At 38.9% G+C, this 24472-nt stretch overlaps 1 protein-coding gene across 3 annotated transcripts in view; it reads right to left on the bottom strand.

The window, feature by feature from the left end:
• MIPOL1 (mirror-image polydactyly 1) overlaps positions 1 to 24472 on the bottom strand; it is a 292979-nt gene that overhangs the window by 110514 nt on the left and 157993 nt on the right. For all 3 annotated transcript variants that reach the window (XM_024195976.3, XM_024195975.3, XM_024195977.3), the window contains one exon: positions 23799 to 23906. In XM_024195976.3, coding sequence (XP_024051744.2) covers positions 23799 to 23906 — 108 coding nt within the window. The remainder of the gene's footprint in view (positions 1 to 23798; positions 23907 to 24472) is intronic.

Here is a 24472-nt window from a genome sequence, read left to right as displayed (position 1 = left end):
TCAATACAGAAAACATAAAAACGTCTGACAACACCCCCCTAGTTGTCACCGAGCACCCTACACTGGAGCCCATACAGAGTATCATTAAGCAATTACAAACCATACTTGTTGGGGCCGACATCCTGAAATAAATCTTTCCTGTACCCAGTAGCAGATTAGCCACTGGGCCAACGGGGCCCATGCCCAGGGGCCACGGCCAATTGGGGGCCCCCAGAAAAATGGGTGCCCACATGCCCCAATCCACTCCGCCCACCCAATGCTCCTGCCAGGGACCAGGGTTGGGGCACAGGGGCTTGCCCTGATCCACCCACCTGGTGCTCCTAATGGGGAGTGGGTCAAGCCACTGCACCCCAACCCCATTTCCCCAGCAAGAGCATGTGTGTGTGTGGGGGGGAAATGCAGGCGGAAGGGGTGGTGAGGGGCCCCACAAAAGCTTAATCTATCTCTGCCTGTACACCCTCTTGGGGCCTTCAAACAACTCCAAACCTCACCAAGCTCATCATCAGAGGTAAGCTCCCTACAGACCAGAACACACCAGCTCAAAGTGGCACCAGACCCTGCCAAGACAACGGATGCAAATCTACAGACATATCTTCACTGCTATGATAATCAATACCCCCCATAACACACCTTTCAAGATTTATGGGTCTTACATATGCCTATTACTACATGTGGTGTACCTTATCGAGTGTACTAAATGCCCCAATAACAACTATGTGGGTGAAACCAGACATCACTACGCTTTCAAATGAACTCAAATAGGAAAATGATAAAAGACAAAAAAACACCATATCACGTGTGGGTGACACTTCTCACAAAATGATAATTCCATATATGACCTTTCAGTCCTCATCCTCAAAGGAAACCTGCACAATGTTTTCAGAAGACAAGCAAGGGAGCTTAAATTCATAACTTTGCTAAACTCTAAAAATCAGTGAATCAATAAAGACACTAGATTTATGGCAATTACAACAATCTGTAACACACTAACCCTCCTTTGTCCTATGACTGTAGAGATGTTATCTGCCCACTTCCCCTAAAATGTTCTCTTTTCTGTTAACTGCTTATGCTAAACTATCTGTGCCACCTTGTATTTAGCTGTGACATTCTGAGTTCCTTTCCCAGACCTATGTAAGCTTGAAAGCTTGACTCTTTGACCAATTGAAGTTGGTCCAATAAAAGGTATTACTTCACCCACCTTGTCTCTCTTGCTCTTAATGTATTTATAGAGCCTCTTCTTATTGCTTTTTATGTCCCTTGCTAGGTGTAACTCATTTTGTGCCTTTTTGATTTTGTCCCTTTGTGCTTGTGCTCTTCTTTTGTACTCATCCTTTAACAATTTTTCCACGTTTCCATTTTCTGAAGGATTCCTTTTTAATTTTCAGGCCATTTAATTTCAAGAGCTCCTGATGAAGTCACATTGGCGATGACGATGATGACGACTTCTTCTCCTTCTTCTCTTTCCTTCTCATTTGCATTTGTGCAAATATTTGCATTTGTGCCTTTAATATTGTCTCTAAGAAACTGCCAGCTCTCCTGAACAACTATTTCCCTTAGATTTTCTTCCCATGGGATGCTACCTACCAGTTGCTTGAGTTTGTTAAATGCTGTTTTTTTTTAAAAGTGCATTGTCCTAATGTTCTCACTCCTTTCTTTCCTTAGAATCACAAAAATCTATCATTTCAGGACCACTTTTACCTAAATTGCCTTCTACCTTCAGATTTTCAACCAATTCCTTGCAGTTAGTCAGAATCAATTCTAAAATGGCTGCCCACCTGTTTATTTCCTCCCCCTTCTGAAATATGTTGTCCTTAACACATTCTAAGAACTTATTGGACATTTTGTGTTTTGTCATATTACTTTTCCAAGAGATGTCTGGGTAGTTAAAGTTCCCCATTACCACTAGCTCTTGTGTTTTGGATATTTCTATTTGTTCTAGAAATGCTTCACTCACTTCATCCTACTGATTTGGAGATCTGTGGTAAACCCCTACCATGACATCACCTTTGTTATTTTCCCCTTTTTATTTCACCCCGAGACTTTCACCTGGTCTGCCTGTTATCACCTTCAGGACCTCCAAACAATGGTATATATTTTTGATGTACAATGCAACACCTCCTCCCTTCTTATCCTGCCTGTCCTTTCTGAACAAGCTATAACCTTTTATACCAATATTCCAGTCATGAGATTTATCTCACCGAGTCATCTGAGATACCAATTAAGTCATAATCTAACTTGTGTACCAAGACTTCCAGTTATTCATGTTTATTCCACATACTCCTTTGCATTTGTGAATAGATATCTAAGATGTTCAGCAGATTCCTCTACTGTTATCCCATTAAGACGTCAGACCAACAATATTACAATAACTGTGTTCTGGCCTATAGGTTTTGATCAAGGGTTTCATGTTGTTCTTTCCCCTACACTGACTCTGAAACTGTCAAGCAAACACAAAATTCTAAGGAGAACAAAAAGTAAGAGGGATATAGAGCATAGTGCTAAGGCCAACAGAGTAACTTTTTCTTTCACTCTCCTTCAAAAGCACAGAAGTTGATCTAGATTGAATAGTTCTTAAGGAAGAACTATTGCTACAATTATGAGACAAATTCTATAGTCAAGAATACCAGGCATTGTAGAAAGGCAAAATAGAGGTCTAATTAATTAGAAAATATTAAAGAAAGCAATTTAAAAAAAAACAATAGTATCAAAACACACCAGCAACATTTAAAGGGAACAATAAATGGCAACTGGAAGCAGCAGTAGACAAAAATTTCATCCCATCACAATATGAATTTCTAAATAGTAAGCCAAAACAAAATATTTCAGAGCTCCAGCAACACCATTAAAAATACTTGTTGAATTTCCATTTTTAAAAAGAGTGTGCAGGCTACTGTAGTTAATTTTAAAGAGATAAATCAATCCAGATGGCACTGAGCTTAATTCTCTGACTGACAACAGAAGGATAGAAAAAATATCACCTACATGATAAAATAGAGGCAGACGTATTACCCATTTTTTAAAAAAATGTTTCTTTAAAATAAAACTCTCCATTCTAAAAAGAGTTCTAGATTATTTTTTTTACTGGAGGATAATGTGTACAATAAACCTTTTAAAAATATGATGACATGATGTTCAACATTCAACAAAAAGCCAAGTTTAGATATTTTCTTATTTCACCTCTAAAAAATAAAATTGACAAAGATACAGTTAATTCTTACCACACAATTCTGTAAGGTACTAAAAAACAAAACAAAAAAACAAAACCATGGTTTGATGGTTTGTCCCCAACTTTCTCTATGCAATAAAATTTCAAATAGAGACATAAAATGTTACTAAAAAGAATAAAATATTGGTAAGACTAAAATTAGCTACATAGATAGATATGATCTGGTATCCTACTAAATGTAAGAAAAAAATCCTAGTGTTTTCAACTTGGGGTTAATGATTAGCTGCATAAAGAGGTCTGATGTCTCTCTCTCTCTCTTTTTTTTTTTTTTTGGTATTGCAAAGGCAACACAGCCATCATGCAGGTCTGTCTGTGTCATTCTTAGGCCACTTTCAGGCAGATTGAGAAAAGCTGGAAAGTAAACACAGGTGTTTTAAAACTGGAGCCGCTGTCAGGGACAACCACAAACACCCTCAACTCTGATGTGGCAACGCCTCTTTCCCGCCCTCTCCTTTTTTAAAGCAATGCCCAAAAAGAAAATGTCAAATGTTTCACCTTTCACCACCTCAAAATAACTTGGAGCTTAAAGCATTGTTTGGCAAATCTCAAGCAAATAGATCATTTTTTTCATTTCTTTTCAAATGTAGCCAAATAAAAATTATCCACATAAAAATAAAGAATCATTTTATTTCTATTTTATTTTCAAGATAAGTTTGCTAGTTTAACTGCAAGCACTGTGTTGCAAATTGAATATTTTTTTCCACAAAATCTAGTTTAGATTGCTTGCTTCAGTTTCAGCTAGAAAATATGAAAGGGAATTTTGCAATGCCTAACAGATAGACTTAATCCAAAGGATAAGAAGATAAAAAAAAATCCATGGCTTTTTGGTCATTGTGCAAGAACAGATGCAACACTGTAAAAGTACTAACTTGTTGTAAGTCAGCTATCCCAGGAATCTGCACATCCTGTTTAACAGCCAAAGAAGTATTGGCACTAGATAGCAAATAATATGGTAAGTAAAAGTAGAACAATTCACCACCAATTATGTAATTAGTCTCCACTTAGGCAGCCAAGGTGTTTAAAAAAATCTTTTAAAAATGTAATAGCTATAAAGAGACTTAATATTTCACCTTCAAAAACAGGTAAACTAAACAAATGTGGTTAACCCTGGACCAAAACCATCAACACACCTCACAAAGTCTATAATTGGTTCATAACTTAAATATGAAAAGATATGGCAGATAAACCAAGAAATCCTTAAATGTTATACTCAAAGTTGAATGAAACTTCCTCTCCTCCTCCTTGCATAAGCAGTTGACATACTTCAAAAATTAGTGTTGTTAAAAAAACAATGCCTATCACAACCAGGTAGAATATTACTTATCTTAAAGGATGGTTTTTCTTGTCAGTCTCCACATCAGGACTCCAGAACAATTTTCTTTTGGAAATAGATGCTTACACACCCTGAACGGTTTTAAAAACCAGACACCAGACTTACTGTGTGTTCTGTGTTCTAAGTTAAACAAACATGTGCAGTACTTCATGAGCTAGACAGTGCTCATGCATACATTTATTTATGTTAGAACACAAGCAGTTTGGGGTTGGGTTTTTTGAATTTTTCAGTATGGTGAAGGGAACATATTGCTTTCAAAAGATCTGGCTGAGTGATCCTTAGCACCCTCCCATTCAGTTAGGTTAACTGGGAATTCAAAGGTGCTCAGCATGTCACACATCAAGCCTTAAACAAGCATCACTAGGTAACTCCTGAAATTTAAATTATACAAGACAAATCAGTTGTCACATTTATTCATTTTTAGGCCATGTTAGATTGATATTGATTCTTCATGGAAACCTGGATTCACAAAACCTATGAATTATTTTCTAATGTGGTATTAGAAGACTGAAGGGGTAGTATTTTCAAAGCTGCATTCTGTCAGGAACAAGAGGCAACAGAATGTAAATGAGAGTAAAACAAATATCAAAATTCCATCATCTTGCAGGGAAGCATCCATGTCTTGCATCACCTCACACATACAGGGTGTTAACAGACAAAACATATGCAATGTTAAAATTGTGGCCTAATACATAAAGAGCAAATAAATTAATCATTTAGCATTAATTGTCCTTAACTCCGCCCCCTGCACCGAGCATAACACACATGGACCGTAATATCACACACTACCCTGAAACCGCTGCACGTAATGGGGCAAAAGTTAGGGAGAACATGTCAAGTTTATACATATATGTTAGCTTGTTTTACTGGTTGGTGTTAAACTTAATTTTTCATAAACATAAGAAGGATTTATGCCTTCACAACCTCCCTTTCATGGTAGTTTTTAATAAAAAAACAACAACAACATGTTTTTTTCAGGCGTCTTTGTTTTTTTTAATTCACACCATAGAACTACAAGATGCAATGTGAATTTTGCGTCACATCTCTCATATGCATACTTGACACTAAAGAGAAAAAAACTCTAATTTAAAACATTTGGATTAAGTACAAGAGAATTTACAAATGATTGTTTAATAGTGGTTTTAAACTGTGTGATATTTACCTAGGGGAGAGAAGCAGCAATTATGGTCCATTACTTACCTGTATGTCTGAAAACATTTAAAAAGTGTATTTTTAATCCTATAGACTGGAGTCGGTTTAGTTTACCAAGTCACTGGCTACCATTAAATAATGAATGATTATCTTTCATGCACCATGCAGCCGTCCTGGATGAAAACTAAGTCCTTCCAAGCCTTTGTGCTCAAAGTTATTACCCGTGCACAAAAGGAACCAATTTCCTAAGCAAAAAAACCTCATGCCCTGCTCATTTGCAGTGCTGAGCACTCACAACTGCCACTAACTTTTATAGCAGTTGGAGATACTCAGCACATCTGATTAATTACTGGATATACCTGCAAATTACTTTTGGGCAGATTTGTCATTTTCTGTGTGTCTTTAAAGCACAGTACTGTGGTGCTGAATAAAGAAAGAGATAATAAATTTTAATCAATTTTTGTTACGGAAAACAAAACTGTTTTTAATAAATGGTAGTAGATGCTTGGCTCATTTTATCTTTTAATAAACAAGAAAAAATATCAAACTGATTTTTAAAACTAAGGCCCCGGTCCTACAAGTCTTATTCATGTGAGTAATACTTATTCACATAAGTAATCCCATGAGTGAAATTTACTGAATTAGGCCCCAGTTTGTGAAAATGTTGTTTCTGGACTTGGACGTGCTATTCTAAGTTTCAGTCTGGAATGAAGTTTTTACTGTTGAGTTCTTAAGCCCAAAAGATAGGAGCTTAGAATGGAAACAATTTAGTAATGTGAATTATGCTGCTGCTAGAATGTCAACTCTGCTGGGCAATTTTTTCAAGTCACTAAAGAGAGGAAACGAAGTCTGATGTCATTTTCTTACAAACATAAACAAATCCCAGCAAGACTGAAAGTCTCTTTTTTTTTTTTCCTGAAGAATAACAGAAAAAACAAAACTATGAGAGGCAGACATTCCTTTGTAAGGTTAAAGCTAATAAAGCATTTTATGTTGGAAAGTAGACATGACACAATTTGAGTTTAAAGGTGCATTCAGCTTTGTCCTAATATTTTAAATTTGACAACACTACATGTCAAAAGATGTTAACGTTGTTTTGTGGTCCGACAAGTCACTCTGCAAGAATAATTTTTAAGCAGCTTTTCTTTTTGTTTCAGTTAAAATTAAAATCCATGCTGTCTAATCCTTGGAGTCAATCTGTAATTAAGGGGATTTGAAGAGAGACCATGCACTGCATTAATGATAAAATTTAATATCTGTTTTAATACTCCAACATAAGAAAAAAACTAAGCAACACACAAAAACAATCATCTCTCTGTTGTGTGTGAATACATAGTATATGCACCATTTCTATGTGTAGTAGCAATGCTATATTTGATGTCAGCTTTTTTGTTTCTAGAGTGAATGTTTCAGGATTTAGTATCTACACAGCTTAAAACTGCATCTGGTTGAAAGTTGGCACACAGCTCTAGTAGGCTAGATAAACAGATTTTATTTTATCTAGTATAGAGAATTATTGTCGGATGTATAACTGCTTCTACTTGGAATTCCTAACAATCACACTCTCAAGATTTCAGACACTTCCCACCACACCTTCAACATCTAAGACAAGTATAGCTCAAAGGTGAGAGATAAGAATAGACAAGCAATTGAAGTTGACCAATTTTATTTGGTATTTTGATTTTTTAATAGGTCAATAAGTACTTTTATAAATTCTATTAAATATACTGCAAAAATTGTTTTTCATAATGTTTTTAATGTAAATCCATATTCTATACTATGTATCATAGAGCACTGTACCTCCCAGGATAGAGTTTGATATCTTAACTATTTAAAACTGCAGTAGGTTGACACCTATTATAGTATTCAAGCTGCTACTCAACTGTACACCTTTAAATGAAAACATGATTGTTTTTAGACCGAAACTGATTTTAAGTAGTCATACTTTATTTTTGTACAGAAGTAGGGAGTAAAAGATCTAATTGAACAAAGAGTGCAGTTGGTACTTAGACTGGTTCCTAATTACATTTTGGATGGGAAGGTTTGAAGTGATACAATATTTATATTTGAGAAATGGATAGTGACTTGGATCAGTAATTTTACTTTGGAATCAAGCATTTTCCTCAATAAAATGCCTACTTCTCCTGAGCCTTTCTGAAAATTGTATAGAACCACAACTTATTCTAGCAACAACTAATAGTACTGTACAACATACATATGTACTTTACTACACAGATCTACACATAGCTTCTAATGATGTCACTGAATATTAAATGGTTTATTTTTCTACGCCAGTATAAGTGTGCATGGCACTTCCCTGAAGACCTTACAAGCTCTGGGCCCACGCCTACAAACAATTAAGTGTGTAAGTAACTTTAATACTCCAAAGCAAGTAGAAAAAAAATAAGGTCCCAATCCTGCCAAAGCTTATGCCTAGGGCCTTACCAAATTCACAGTCAATTTTGGTCAATTTCATGATCATAGGATTTTAATAATCGTAAATTTCATGATTTCAGATTTTTAAATCTGAATGTTCATAGTGTTGTAATTGTAGGGTTCCTGAACCAAAAAGGAGCTGTGGGAGGTGGGGGTCACAAGGTTATTGTATGGGGGGGGGGGGGTTGCGGTACTGCTACATTTACTTCTGAACTACTGGTGGCGGTGGCGCTGCCTTCAGAGCTGGGCAGCTGGAGAACATGGGCTGCTGGCCGGTAGCCCAGCTCTGAAGGCAGAGCCGCCACTAGCAGCAGCGCAGAAGTAAAGATGGCATGGTATGGTATTGCCACCCTTAGTTCTGAGCTGCTGTTGGCGGGATGCTGTCTTCAGAGTGAGCACCTGCCAACAGCTGCCACTCTCTGGCCGCCCAGCTCTGAAGGCAGCGCAGAAGTAAGGGTGGCAATACTATGACACCCCCCCCCAAATAACCTTGTGACCCCACTGCAACTCCCTTTTGGGTCAGGACCCCCAATTTGAGAAATGCTGGTCTCCCATGTGAAATCTGTACAGTATAGGGTAAAAGCACACAAAAGAACAGATTTCACGGGGGAGACCAGATTTCATGGTCCGTGATGTGCTTTTCATGGCCGTGAATTTGGTAGGGCCGTATTCATGCCTTTGAATTGTGCCAGTAAACTCACATGCACAGTCACTCACTTGAATGTTTACAGGATCAAGGCCTAAGTCAATAGGACTACTGCATTCATAAAGTTACTCACTGGCGTTGTGCAAATCAATTTTTCAGTTTGCTGGCCAAACCAAAAATATCAAAACCAAATTTTGTCTTGGATTGACCCAAAACAATTTTTTTTCAGTTTTCTCAGTGACACAAAAAGTCAGAAAATAATTCATTTTAGGTCAAACAAAACAAATAGTTTCAGCCAAAGAAATTTTTTTCCAATAGATTCACAAAGGTGCTCTTCACAAAACTGGTGGAGGTGGTCGAGCCTCCCCCATTATATCCCATAGCCCGAGGGTTAGAGCAGTCACCTGGGATGTGAGAGATCCAGAGAGGTCGGAGTGAGAGAGTGAAAACTTAACAGCTTGGTGGTTATGGGACTCACCCGGGATCCAGTCCTTGCTCTGATGAACACTTAATTATACAAAGTGGTTCAGCTCATCTAAAATGCAAGAGACCTAAGTTTAAGTCCTGCTCCAAATCAAGCAGCATGGGGAGTTGTACACAGGTGTCCCACATCCCAGGGGAGTGCGCTAACCACAGGACTATAGGGCAATACTAACCATCATAGCTTCCTTGAACAGTGCCTAAGGCCCGTTGTGAATTGAGCCCCACCCAATTTTTTTTTTGGCTGAAATTATTCGGCAAACTCATGTTGAATTCGTGAATAGTTTTGGTTGACTCAAAACTGCATTTTTTGGCAAATAAACTATTTGTTTGAAAAATTTCACCCAGCTCAATTACTTGCATTCTTAAATGTATATTATTCTAAAGCTCACGGTTAGGAGCAAAGCTAGAGTCTAGCACCCAGACCTAGAATCTTGGTGGAGATGAAGGAAAAGGCTATTGGTAGAGGGGACAGGAATATTCCACTTCATGGAGGCCCCCTCCATGGGGGAAAAACCAAAGGATCAACTCAGAGGCCAATCAACTAGCCCCACTCCATCCCTCACCCAGTCCCACACATCCTGTGTGCTTCTGTGAAGGAAGAACCTATAAAACAGGACTCCATAGCCTTCAGGGTGTGCATGTCCCCCATGTAGCACCCTCAAACACTTACAGAGTAGAACTGCACCCCTCCCACACACCCACAAAGGTAAAGGTGGGATTTAACCCTTAGTTATGATCAAATGGGTGGGATTTTCAGAAGTGCCTTGGTGATTTGGGAGCACAAGTCCCATTTTATCCAATGTTGCACAATACATGGGACAAACAAACAGACTGGGAATTAAACAGATGAGGTAACTAGGGTCTCCAGAAGCTATTTCTGCAAATAAGTGACAACCGGGAACCAAACTGCAAGTTCTGATGTAGCCCTTCTGACTTGATCTATGTACGCAAACCAAAAGGAGCTTTCCCACTCACAACAGCAGAACAGACAAGATCTTCAGATTAGGGGAGAAAGAAAGATGGGTAGGAGCAGATATATAGTATCTTGTGGCTTCTGAGGCAAGACTGATCAGCAGCCTTGAGACTGCATTAGGGCCCCGTGCTTTAGTGTCATTGCTGCCACCTCCCCCTCTTCTACTCAAACTCACTCATTATTGGTTCTTAAACCACAATCAAAAGCCTATCCAATGGTGCATAAGACTGAGACAAACTGGGCAGATTTTCAGATACAGGGGCCCCAGAAGCCATTTTAGCAAATGTGTAAGACTCAGAAATATTTAGATTGATACCCCACCCCCATGTCTCCTCAGTGTCTACCTCAGACCTAAAGTGGATTCTATTAACTCTGAGAGCCTTTTCAGATAAGGAGGTCATGGGTGGGTCAGAGCAAGACCTTTGCTATTTAACGCTCCTTTTGGGTGAGGGCTTAGGTTACTACTACCTTTTATACATTTTATTGTAGGACAAATAACCAATGTGTCATCATGCACTCAGGCTCCAGATGTTGTTTACAGTTACTGCTCAAATAAAAGTTGTTTTCTCTGTGCATCCTACAAGCTGATGATGTAAAGTAGGCCATGAGAAGAGTGCATGAACATGGAAATTGGGATCCACTGCACTGTCAGGGGTGGATGGAAACAAGACTTACATACAAAATTAAGTTTTATGTACCAGATAAAGTAATACTTAATAGCAACATATTATTTGCCATAGCCATTCACATAGGTCTGGTACCTTGCCTCCAGGAGAAGCCTCAGAGAAAGGGAAAATAAAGACTTTGTTTGTTTGTTTGTTTGTTTGTTTGTTTGTGATGGAGCTATTCAATTAAAAAAAAAAAAAGAAGTAAAGCCAACACATTACAGCAACAGAAAAAAAAGGAACAGTAAGGAAAAATGCTCTATAAAGTTTTAGTACAAGGTCTGACTCAAAGCCAGATGGCCACAGCCACCTGCTCCCACCTGGCAATCATAGCTCATATAAACGGGGAAAATCCCCAAAGTGATTACAGTTATCCAAATTCCAGTATAAGGAAATTACTTCAGGATCAGATCATGAAAGAGTAGAAATAAAACAGAATCGATGCAAAAAGAGTCCAGAGTTCAACAATATTCAAAAGCTTCACAGTACCTATAATATTCAGAGTGAAGAACTGCAAGCAGCTGCACACCACGTTGCTCTCACTAATCCAACAAGATTCTATCATCCTGACTAAGATATGGTGGGGGTGGCTGATTCATGCCCTTCAGTCTTCTCTCTTCCATGCTGTCTCAAACCCATATCAAATCAGGACCCCTACGCCAGGACATTTAAATCCCCATTTTATTTATAGTGTGTGTGTGGTGACAAGTATCTCAAGCAGTCAATGATGTGTGTGTGTGTGTGAGACAAGTATCTCAAGCAGTCAATGATGCACCAAATAAAAAAATGTCTGACAGCCACAGCATTGTCTGGGACCAGAGTGACATTACAATTGTTTCATTGCTGCAATCACCGATTTACCACTGCTTTTAAAGTTAAGTCCTCAGCCTTCAGAATGATCAGATGTTATCAAATACTGGCTCCAGACTCATCAAATTGGCTTTTGTCATGAAGGTTCACACCATGCCTAGGAATAAAAACAAAAAACCCCAAAGAACAAAGACAGAGGGAAAAGTTTTCAAAACACCTAAATGGTCTAGGAGTGTGAAGACACTTAGGTACTTTTGAATATTATATCCAGATAAAGCTCTAAAATTTGATATTGGGAAAATTTCTTGTACTCCTTCCCACATAAAGCAAGTCTGTCTTAGGGCTGGTCTACACTGCCGCGCTAGTTCGGCGGCTGGGGATCGAAGTTCCGAGTTCGATTTATCGCGTCTGGTCTGGACGCGATAAATCGAACCAGGAAGTGATCCCCGTCGACTGCGGTACTCCAGCTCAACGAGAGGAGTACCGCGGAGTCGACGGGGAGCCTGCCTGCCGCGTGTGGACCGCGTCTGAACCGCGGTAAGTTCGAAGTAAGGTATGTCGAATTCAGCTACGTTATTCACGTAGCTGAATTTGCGTACCTTACTTCGACTTGGGGGGTAAGTGTAGACCAAGCCTTAGTTAGTATGAGTCCAACTGTACAGCCTTCTGAAGGCCAGGAACAAGTTAACTGATACATTTTAGACTCCTCTAAAAATCACACAGAACAGTAACTATTCCGTGCTTAATAATGAGATCGTTTTAAGGTCTAATATCTTATAATCTACTAGTGCTGGAAACATGCCTACACTACTGAAAAAGGTGGGAGTGAGGGAGAAACCCCGGGTATAAAGAACCTATTTTTAGTCCTGAAACTTCAAGAAATATTAGACTTTAACTTACCCCTGGCTGAAGACTGAAAATTGCATGACCCTTACCTCAGATCAGCATAATTTTTAAATGCAATTCTACATTTGGGGGAAGGGAAGAAACATTTTTGTAGTAGGTTTTGATTTGTATTGCACTGCAGCTAATTGAAAACTGCTTGGAGGATTGGAATGTCCAGAGTATATCCCACTGATGATGGATTACTGGGCAGAATGAAATGAGATGGTCAAATGTGTATGCTAAATTAGTTAGCACATAGATAACATCATTATATATGGGACAGACATAAACAAGTGTTGTTCCAGACATATGTATATGACAATGGATTGGGACAGAAGACACTGGCTGAGCGTCTCAGGAGTAGAACTGACCAGGGAGCCGGGCCAAGGAAACTGGAGAGCAGGTGAATGGTATCTGATGTGTTTAAAACTTTACACTACTGGCAGAAGAAGCTCTAACTGATGCTCAAACTTTCTCCACTCAGTGATCCACATAGACAGAGAATTCCCTGAAGCTGTGTGTTATCTGTGGTCTTTTCTGCCCCACTGTGTATGATGATGCACGGGCTGGTTGCCAAAAGTCTATGACATATCTTTAATGGGACTTATAGGATAGTAAGAAGAAAACACACTCAATTCACATTGGACTTGAACATGAATCCAATTTGTTACGTCAGTAATTGTAGATTGCACAGTTTTAAAGTTCCACTAGTGCATAACACAGCTGCTTACACAGAGTCCAACTCTGCAAACCTTAGTCATGTTGACTAGTACTTAATGCCATTTAACTCAGTAAGACTGATCATGTAAGCACTATTCAAGTTGAGTGAGGGTTGCAGAATTGGGCCTAGATGTAGTGACATCCCACACAGACACAGAGCACATGTCAATACAACTTAGTCTACTAGCAAACAAACATTATATTTAGTCACAGTTAAGGTTCTGGCAGGACACACCCCATCCACCCCAAACCTTAAAACATGGAAATAAAAAGTTAAGGGAAAAGGCAAGTGTATTCCTTTCCACCTTCGTATTCCTTCAACATCGTCAATAACACACTCCCATGCTCTATGAGGCTTTAACTTCCATCTGCAGCAGATACCCAAAAGCAATATGCATCCCTGCTTCAACAAACTTACACTATAATGCAAAACCTTAACACTGATCTCATATGCTTTTACATTAATTATATCAACAGATCAGCACATCTGACTGTCACACATTCCATGCATTTTGAAGTTATTTTGCCTTAACACTGTTGAGATCACTGTTGCACTTGTACTCAAATGGCAAAGTCTTAAACTAGGGTACATACTGCTTTTGGCTAACTGTTTGAGATGGAAGTGAAAGCCTTCCATAGTTTCGGTGTACCTCACTGGACAGCTCCCCTGAGTCAGGGAGAAGAGAAGCTGCACCTGTCTGGGAATCAGAGGGAGAAACTGAAGCTGCTGCTATGTCAATCCTGCTGAAGAGCATGAGAGGTTGTAACATGTCTCAGTAAATTCTGTGTCTATAACATTCCATCCCCACTGACAAGTTCCTCAGCATAAGTACAGCAAGAGCAATCCTCCATGATGGGCAATGACAACCTAACTGTTCACAGAGGAAACTTCCATGAAAAAGTCTATGTAATCACTCACTTCCCAAAACACTCTGTCACCTCTCATAGACTTCTAGAAATTGGATACAGCCAGGTGCAGCTGCACCAGCAGGATGTGCATTCCTACATTGCACCAGCAGATCTGCCTATTTCCCTCCCCCTTCCATGGCAGTATGAAGCATACATCTCAACCTCCAAAGCGCACAGAAAGTTGGGAATCATTAAGAAAGGAATAGATAATAAGACTGAAAATATCACATTGCCTCTATATAAATCCATGGTATGCCCACATCTTGAATACAGCATGCAGATGTGGTCACCCCATCTCAAAAAAAAAATTGGATCAGATCCTTAGCTTTCACCCTTACTATTTGAGGTGAAGGAGTAATTGTCAGCCCTTTCGTAGAACAGCTACTTGAGGAAGACTTGACACTCAACTTCTCAGAGGGTTACACAACTATTTACCTGTCAGCAGGTGATTGGAAACCCTGGATTCAATACGGGGTTTGTCATGGAACAGACCTGGGATGTGGGCCTGCAGCAGCCTTACATAAGCTCTCTGCTAACTAGGGTGACCAGACGTCCTGATATCCGCCGGCAGCACTGTTTTCCCCCCCCCCCCTCCCCCGCAGCCGGCAGGACTCTGCCTTTTTTTTTGCTCTGCCGGTGGGCATCCCCCCCCATGTGTCCTGATATTTTCTTCCCCTCATCTGGTCACCCTACTGCTAACTTATTTTAAAAAGTGGATAAGGGAGTGTTCAGCAGCTCTTCCATAACTATTTTCTAGGTTAGGGTTATTGGCTATAGTCAATGGGAATTTGAACAGCAGTTACGAGACCAGAAGTTCAAATCTCACCTTTTCTTTTTCCCAGCTCAGGGAACTTTCACCTAGGCTACAGGGATCAGAGTCACTCACACTCTCTCTCTCTCTCACACGCACACACACACACACACACACACACACTTACTTCACTGATATCAGTTCAGCTGCTTTGCAGTAACAACTCAGTTTCGGACACTTTAAAGTGAAGCTTTGCTGGCCATGTGTGCCCACAGTGTTAACTGTAGTCATTTTTTTAAAAAGGTAGAAGCAGGCAATACAATCTCTCTCTTCAGAAACAAGCATCATATTCCACATGGTATATTACCTAACATTACAATAATTCCAATAAGGGTTAGCATATTAAAGTCTATGTTACAGCTGATGCTTCAGATTCATTATAAAGTCAAGGGTTATGTGCTTCACATGACTGGCTGAATACGCAGCTGTGATGCTCATGTGATTGGCACACCTTCCCACTCCAAAAATCTTGGGATGCGGGGGGCCAAGATGGACTCTGACACAACTTAGGGAAGCCTCAGGGGTGCTCTAAATTGCCCCACCTGGAGTGGGCCTCCTGTCACTGCCACATACCACATGCAGAGAGAAGGAAGAAGGAGGCGTAGAGCCAGGCAGTGTAGGATTTACCTACTCCAGGGGAATCCTTGACTGAACCTTTAGGGCAGCTTTCGGGCCCCCTTATGCAGCAGGACCAGGAGCTGAGGATCTGGCCTGAATGTATTAAGTTCTTAATAAAATCATGAAAGTGTATAGGATGAATTCTACATAAAATTACAACTAGAGAGATGGCCAGGCAATAAAATACAATAAAACAATCACAGCCAAATATTAGCATTCTAACAGCTTTGAAGGAGATGTATAACCTTTAGAAAGTGTACTGACATCATACTTGGCTGGAATAAACTCATTAAGTCATTAAAGGTCACCTGATTTGTGTATCATTGTGAAACAGTCTCCCTTTCCCCATTTTAAGGGTTTAGCTTAAAAGTAAATTAGTGTGTCTCTTTGGTGTTTAAAGCAGATTAATAGCAGCTTTACAAAGAATGTGCCACCTAATTAAAATTTGCAACATAAATCATAGGCCTTTGAAAAAAAATCACCTCTCCAAACTTCGTATTCAAATCCAGTTAAATATGTTCCATGAGTTTTCACATGAAGTTTACGATTTCACGAGATGACCTCTCTATTTTTTCTTTAGCAGAGCAAAGAGAATATTCACATAAAAATACAGTAATGTTATGCTGATGGTGACTGAGGTATGGCAGAAACATTTCCTTTTCTTTTTTTGAACATATTCTCCACAGCTACCAACTACAAAATCAACAACAACAAAATAACTCAAGGTGGTATTCTAATACTGATGAAGAAAACTGTGATTCCTGAACACTGCACAGTTTAATTGAGTCAAGTATTTCAGTGTAATGTGGGAATACATTTATCAGAATCAGTACAGACCAAATGTTAATTACGAAGGCCAAGCACAAATGAATAATCTTATATATAGACCCTGACATATTAGTCCCGTAAAGCACTTTGCTGATCTTATTTTATGAAAATGTACTAAGGGTCTATATACATTTGTGCTCTTAGGAAGCAATTATTCCTAAAAGATTTAGATATAATTCAATCTGGAATATTGTAAGAAATTTTTTTTAAATGGTTTCAGATAGAGGAGGATTATATTACTTTAAAATGAAAACACTGATCCAAATTCTCCTCAGAGTGACATCAGCACAACTCTGGGTGTCACTATGAGAAGGATTTGGGACCGACATTTTAATTCAAATGAGTGTAATCCTCTAGTATGGGGGGGGGGGGGGAGAAATGTAAAACAAAATTCAGAGCACAAATTTGGCATCAGTGGGATTGGATCACTGTCACCATGAGGAGCATTTGGACCATTACACTAATTAGTCACATAAATCCTAAACCCCATAAACTGATCTGCATGAGAGAGACTGGTTTAAACCAATTATCTTACCAAAAGAGTGAAGATAAGATGAACTGTACGGTAAGCTAATGCAAATGACTGATATGGAACTAGAGCAGTGGTTCCCAAACTGGGGTTCGTGAATCCCTGGGGGTTCTCGGGAAAAAATTCCCTAATGGCGGACAGAGCTGTCCCTAGAGACCCCGGGCAGCACGGGGCCAGCAGTCCGGAGCCCCTGGACTTCCAAGAGCTAAGCAAATCAAAACAAGCATCTCTATCACACTGAGGAGATTTAAACTTCAAGCCTCCTTATAAGAAATGGAAAGGAAGATGGATATTTTTTGCTGTTTTTAAAATTAAATAAGCTGCTAGTATTGTTTTTAAAATCATTATGAAGAACAAGATTAAGCTTTGTTGTAACGTGCGTTGTTTGCCTGGACTGCTCAAGACCTGAATGCTTGTGTAGGAGGACACAGGAGCCTTGTCTTATAACAGGCTTAATAAAAATGATACAAGCTACGAAAGTGAGATCTTGGAAGAGTGTTGCCATTTTCATAATTAATAAAAATACTGTAATGATAAATAATAATTAATAATAAATAGTGTGTAATAAGCATGTTATAAAAACACATTTTATATTTCCAAGATCACTGCTTTTATAATTTATACTCATGTAAAGGAGAAAATCCCTGGAAATATTCATTTTTATGAGGGGGTTCGCGAGACTAGACATTTTAGTTAAAGGGGTTCGCGGGTTGTTAAAGTTTGGGAACCACTGAACTAGAGGAAAGCTGTATACATGTAATAGTGTCACACTTCATACATGAGGCATGATCCTCAGGTATGGCTCACAAGGGTGGCTTTACTTCACCTTAGTGCCCCTCTGATTTGGGTGCTGGTTAGGGCGTGGTTCACCCCTAGCACAACTTATAGCAGCTTTCTGCCCAATTCAATTCCTTTGCTATGATCCTAGGAAGTGCTGAAAGTCCTCAAAACCCACTCCAGCACATGAGGGTAATTAGCACCTTACTGAAGGTGGCCTGTGCCCCCAACATCTTACAGAAACAACCATTTCACAAGAGACCCACATTACAAAGCGTATTCAGCAGCTATTAGTGAAGGAGAATACATTCATTTTAAATTATGTACTTCTGTCTCATTTATGAAGTTAGTCATTACACGACATTTCATATTACTTTTTTTTTAAGCCAGAGAGAATTGTAAGGCATGGGAGCGTTTCTGGGAAGCATTAAAGCACTCTGCAATTCCCTGTCTGTCTTCCCCGCTTTGCAATTTGCAGAGATAGTGTGAAAGGTTCTTTAGCTCATCCATAAGAAGAAAAAACCCCATTAATCCTTTATACTGTACATTCACTTTCTTAATCCCCCACTTCTTTACTTTAGCAATAACACACTAGAGGCCTCGTAGCCCTTCTCTGAGACTAACTCAGCACCTTTATATAAACTATTACCATTAATTACCATTCATTTGTAAGGAAAGTCATATGCTCCAATCATATAGACATTTATGCACGTGAGTAACTTTACTTCCATAAATGAGTTGGTGGGATCATTCATTTGAAGAGTCAATTGCGTGAGAGCGTCTGCAGGATCAGGGCCTTAATGTTATTTTTCAGCTTTTCTCCTTTCATTTTATGAAGGAAAGAGTTGCTCAATTACAAAACAAGTATTCGCTTACTCAAAGGTAGAGTTATGGTTGCTGCCACACAACACTGCTTCCTGCTTCCCATACCCTGGCATCCCAAATCAGAGCACCTTCCCCTAGGCTAAGAAGCTCTTTCCTTATCTCTTTCCCCTTATCCTCCTCCCCTTCAGTCAGTCCCTGCACACTGCTGGTGCTCCATGCAAGGATTGCAGCAGTCCTGTACACTACTCTGGAAATAAAGTTGAATGATTATTTATGAAGTTTGGCAGCTTGTTTTAGGTATCAGCCACTAAATCTCAACAATCCAGTGTTGTATGTTTAGTGGGGACATTGCTCATGGATTTTTCCCTTTCTTTGAACAACAAAGTGTAAGGAAACTGATATTTTAAAAACAGGTAATTATTTGAGGAGTTGTATCTCAGAAACCCTGTGAGCAAATGACCTCAACTTTGTATCACAAACTCTACCTCAGGCCCTGAATTGTCATAGCAATTTTCAACCCAATCTGACTATGCATGTGGACTACAAAGAGTCAATTGGAAGATAGAAAAATTCATTACAAAAGTTCAATAAGTAACCTTAACTCTAATCCTATATTCCTGCTCTCTCCATCCTTTCTATACTTAAGGGTGCAAATATCTTTCTATTGTCAACCTGATTATGATCCCTCCTTTATTTTTTTTAAAGAAAAATCCAAAAGGCATGAAGCTTCTCATTTTTTTTGACTCTCACCATAATAGATTATTTTGGCAAATTTGAGGTGAATTGGACAAGAAGAGTTTAATTTATGGGAGTTAGAAAAATATGAAAAATTTCACTCTTTTTTTTTTTTTAAACAATTGGTGCAGAGTGGACAGAGTAAAGGTGGACATCAGCCTTGTTTCTGCAGTGTGAGGTCTTACAGCCATATTTGGAGGATGGATTAAGTATATACATGGTGGTTTATATATGGGGTGCGTGTGATGTGGCAGACCAGATGCCAGCTCTTCCCAAGGTTGTAGATGTCAGCTGAGCATTGACAAATTCATAGCTGGAAACCAGACCAGCTCACCTGTATGTTAGTATTGTTCAAGATCGGTATTAGACTTATAGGAATGTGTTTAGACGCTATGGAATGCCTGTAAGTCACTGCATGCATTGATTTCACTTGTCATGTCTGTATCCTATGCTATAAGGTGATATGTAAGTTTTGCTTTATAACTGTAAAAATGTTTGCTCTGAACCTGTGAACCCAGTCAGGAGGAATGGTCCATCACCCATCAGGAAGGACTATCAAAACGAAATAGGCCATTGTGGTACATCATGATACAAAAACTTGGTTAACAGCCCTCTCACACCCATGAAGCTGCTACGTGCAAGAAAGGCTGTCCCATCAGCTTGAATTCTGGAAGAATTCCTTGGAGGTTTTTAAGGCCCGGCTTGACAAAGCCCTGGCTGGGATGATTTAGTTGGGAATTGGTCCTGCTTTGAGCAGGGGGTTGGACTAGATGACCTCTTGAGGTCCCTTCCAACCCTGATATTCTATGATTCTATGATTCTAAGAAGGGGATAAAACAGGGACAAGAAAATTCTCTCTCTCTTTTTACTGTTTGGCCTCTTATAGCACTGGAGCTAGGAAACAGAAGCAGAGATCCCCAGGGTCAACCTGGGTTAGCCTTAAAAGACATTCAGTGCTGGCAGATTACTACAACTCTGTCACCATTTGAAACCATAGACTGTAACTCATTTGTGTATATATGTTGCCTAGTTTAACCTGTAAATAACTCTCTTATTTCTTCTTCTTAGTTAATAAACATTTAGTTCGTTTACTATAGGATTGGCTACAAGTGTTGTCTTTGGTGTGAGATCTGAGGTACAAAATTGATCTGGGGCTAGTGACTGGTCTCTTGGGACTGGAAGCAACTTGAATCTTTTGTGATCTTTGGCATATGACAATCAACTATCACCAAGTCCAACTTGCCTGGGTGGCTAGATAGAGTGGAGTGCCCAAATAGTTTATTGGTGACTCCATGGTAAGACTGTTATAGTGCTTCAGGAGTTCACATTTGTTATTAGGTTGGTGAAATCTAATCACACAAGATACCAGTTTGGGGTGTCAGCTCTGCTTTTTGACAATCTGCCCTGAGGTTGGCACTCTCAGTCATGAACCTCTCCAGACCGCGTGACAGGGTGGATTAAGTAAATTTGTTTCCCTGGATCAGAGTGGGACAGTAGGAGTTGGGAAGATGTTGCGTTTGCGCTGTACATTGTATGGATAAAAGATATGGCATGTTTCCATGAAAACAGTCAGGTGACCTAGAGGATGTTCTGTGGCTGATGTGAGGGGGCTCCTAGATTTGTAACTACTACTGTGTGGTAAAGGTTTATGGTCACTGTTAGAAGCATACCAGAGGTGAGACCTGGTGGTTGGGAATGAGAAGGGGGGGAGAAGTGTGTGTACGTGCATATTTTCAGTCATGCTCTCTCTCCCAGTAGGGTGTGTGTGAAAATTCTATCACAGCGAGCTCTTGTGCTAATAGTCATAGGGGCAGGTGGTCCAGATTGCAATGACAAGAAGAGGGCAGCTGCAGGAGAATAATGTGTGATTTTTAAGCAAAATCACGGATATAAACTTTTACATCTAGTGACTGGTTTACATTTTCTAGGCTATTTTTACAACAAAAAGGGCTGATTAGCTTTGTGTTCTAAATGAAAGCTTAGTTACATATAAAAGATTACAAGCACTCCTGATGGGAGTTTTCAAAGGTTTTAAGTCCCTAACTCAAATTAACCACCCAATCTTTCAAAAAGTATTCAAAAGGGACTAGTTCTCTCTGGGGACAACAAAATACAACAAATCTGGGACTCACTAGATTCCTGGAGGTATAATATTAAAAAACCCTAAATGCAGCTTTTCCAAAAGTGAAAAGCCTTCCACATTTCATATCTCCAAAACAACTTGACCAATTAACCTCTAACTTTGCAAAATGAAATATGCCCGAGAAAGGCCAGGCAGAATTTAGATTCTTTGAGGACTGGATACAGGGACGGTAATAGCAGGATTAAAAATAAAATCTAGTTTCAATTTGAACTATTAGGTCATACTTATGGCTCTGAAAATAAAATTATACAGTAAGCATTATTTCAGATAATATTAAAAGGAAAAATTGTAATTTCAATAAAACATTATTGTTTTCTGATGGAAAGAATCTCTCCAGCAACAAGGGGTGCTGGAACAGTTTTTCTAGTGAGGGTTCTAAGAGCCATTGAACAAAACTATAAACTATGCACATAATGGAATTCACTTCAAACCAGGGGGTGAGGCAGCATCTCCAGCACTCCTAGTTCCAGCACCCATGTGAGCAACTATTCAATGACACTAAATAACTAACTTAGAACAATTATGGGAAATTACTTAAAATCTTTTAAACATTTAATATTTGCAATCAACAGAATATCTGCCAAACACTAGCTTTTGGTGACTCCAGATTCAAGGCACCTGCATTACTGTGATCATAAATGATTCCAGGGTCTATAGTTTCTCTCTCTGATGTCCATCAGTTATCTTGAAGAAGGCTGTACTACTTTTGATAGCATAGACTTCATTTTGCAATATTCAGCAAACATTTCACTGGCAACCTTAAACTCATGCAACACTTGATATTTATGTGGCAGAGAGTCTTTTCTAGTTTATTCAATAAAAAGCTGTTTCCAAAAATGGCCTCAAAAATTGCACAGCAATTTTCGGCTACTAAATTTATGTGCATGCGGTTTTATATGGCCAAGTTTCTGCTCAAGCAAAAAGTTGGATTTGCGTATGCAACCTCTATTCTCATTCTTACGTGCAAATGTTCAGATCTGCATGTACAAATATATATGTATGCAAAATTAAGTCCATAATTTTAGAAACTAAGTGGAGTCTGCTCTGAAAATTCAGCCCTCTACATCCACAGTGATAAAGTGCTGTACCTTCTTTTTGTAATTAGTGAAGGAATAACTAAACAAGAGGTATATAAGTCAGCTGATAGTCACCATGATCTACTTGAGAACTTGTCTCAAATTTCTTCACACTCAAGTGCCTTTTGCGCATTCCATAGTAACCAACCGTGGATCAGCTTTATTGTCAACAGAAAGGCCAACTTTTAATTTCTTTGTTGCAGCATGAAGGTTGCACATGTCACTGTATCCTGAAAGTGACCCAGGGTAAAAGAGAGAAACCCATCTGACTAAGAGGAGTTGTCTTGAATTGTCTTGCACTGACCAAATCTACCAAACAAGAATGACAATTCTCTCAAGAGTAACAAAAGAGGCTGGGCAACATTTGACTATAAATGAGATATGTTCATTTCCTCCTGCCTAAATAAAACACAATTTTAAAGTGACAAGATTAAAGAGATAGAGGAATACTGGCTTCTACTGAAGATTTATTTTCATTCCTTCGCACATAAACAGGAAATAGATTTCTGAACATTTTATTGGTTGAACACACAAGTTTTTGCACCTTCACCGGGCAATTTCTCTTATGCTGGCAAGTAATGGTGCCTGCAGTTAGGTAGCTACCACTTTCAACAACATCACAATGCCACTTTCTCAAATCAAAATAGAAAAACCCTATCAAATCTCTTCATTGTCTTTGCTCTGTCCCCCTCCTCCTACTCCCTTAATTTTTATCCTTATTGACAAGGCTTATTATTCTTCCACCCAATTCCAACTGAAATAAACTACCATTTTGCAAATAGTAGTCTCAACTATGTGGTCACTAGTAGTATAGGTCAATAATGTTATTAATATAGCACATGCTGCTGAGAGCAGATCAAACAGCCATGCTTTAAAATGTTAGTTTTGTGCAATTGAGACAAACAGCATCAGTTTTCTACACATTATAAAAATGTAATATTGCAAGGACAGAACGAAAACCAAATCTAGTGCTATTTACCACAACACAGCCCTCTGATTTGGAGAATATATTATTTCTTTCTTGTTGTTTTCACACAACACACAAAATAAAATAATACCATAACAGAAGGGTGCTGTATCTGTGTTTAAAGAAGGGGTTGTTGGCAAACACCACAGCTCACTTCTGCCGAAATGTACACAACTGATATATGCAGCACGGAAAGCTGGCACCATGGGCTTACAACCTTAATTTGCCTGCAAGAAGGAACGGAGATTTACCTTCAGAGCACGTTCTTGATTGTTTTCAGCAGTCAGATGTCTCGTGTTGTTTGCTGAAGTCTGGTTCTGCTCTTTCAGATGATGAAGCTCCTGCACCAGCCGTTTGCACTGCAACGAGGAAAGAATTCCATTAAGTAAAGGAGATGGGGCATATTTTTTTCCCCAAGAAGCCAAATGAATTAATGTAAATAACACCATCACCATTTTTGCAGCGGAAAAAGCTTCCAACAAAAGCAAGTTGTAATCAAAGAGATGAAATCATTAGATCTATACACTACACAAACACGTAAATCAATCTTTTATTCATTGTCTTGTTCAGATCCAATTGTTTGAAGGAAAAACTCATATCAAGTATAGTATAGCAAGAAACTCTGCCAAATAATATTTAAATATATTTTACAAATTAATACGACACTGAGCCAAATTCTGGTCTCAGCTGCCCCAGTGTAACAGAGCAGAATTTGCCCCATTATATATTTAAATATAATTGAATATGAGAAAAGTAAGTATGTACCTTTACAAAAACCCTCACTTTTTAATAAGGAAATATATGTATAGATTTATACAGTACATATTAATAAAACACAGAGAGTGCATTCATTCCCAAATGTATATCAGATCTTGGACGACAACTAGTTTTTTAAAAAAATGTTTGTTTTTTAATAGTCAACTTT

Source organism: Terrapene carolina, unplaced genomic scaffold, assembly GCF_002925995.2.
Source record: "Terrapene carolina triunguis isolate 2854851 unplaced genomic scaffold, T_m_triunguis-2.0 Scaffold96, whole genome shotgun sequence".
Taxonomy (NCBI): domain Eukaryota; kingdom Metazoa; phylum Chordata; order Testudines; family Emydidae; genus Terrapene; species Terrapene triunguis.
The sequence above is the reverse complement of the archived record's forward strand: the minus strand, read 5'-3'. Positions and strand labels throughout refer to the sequence as shown.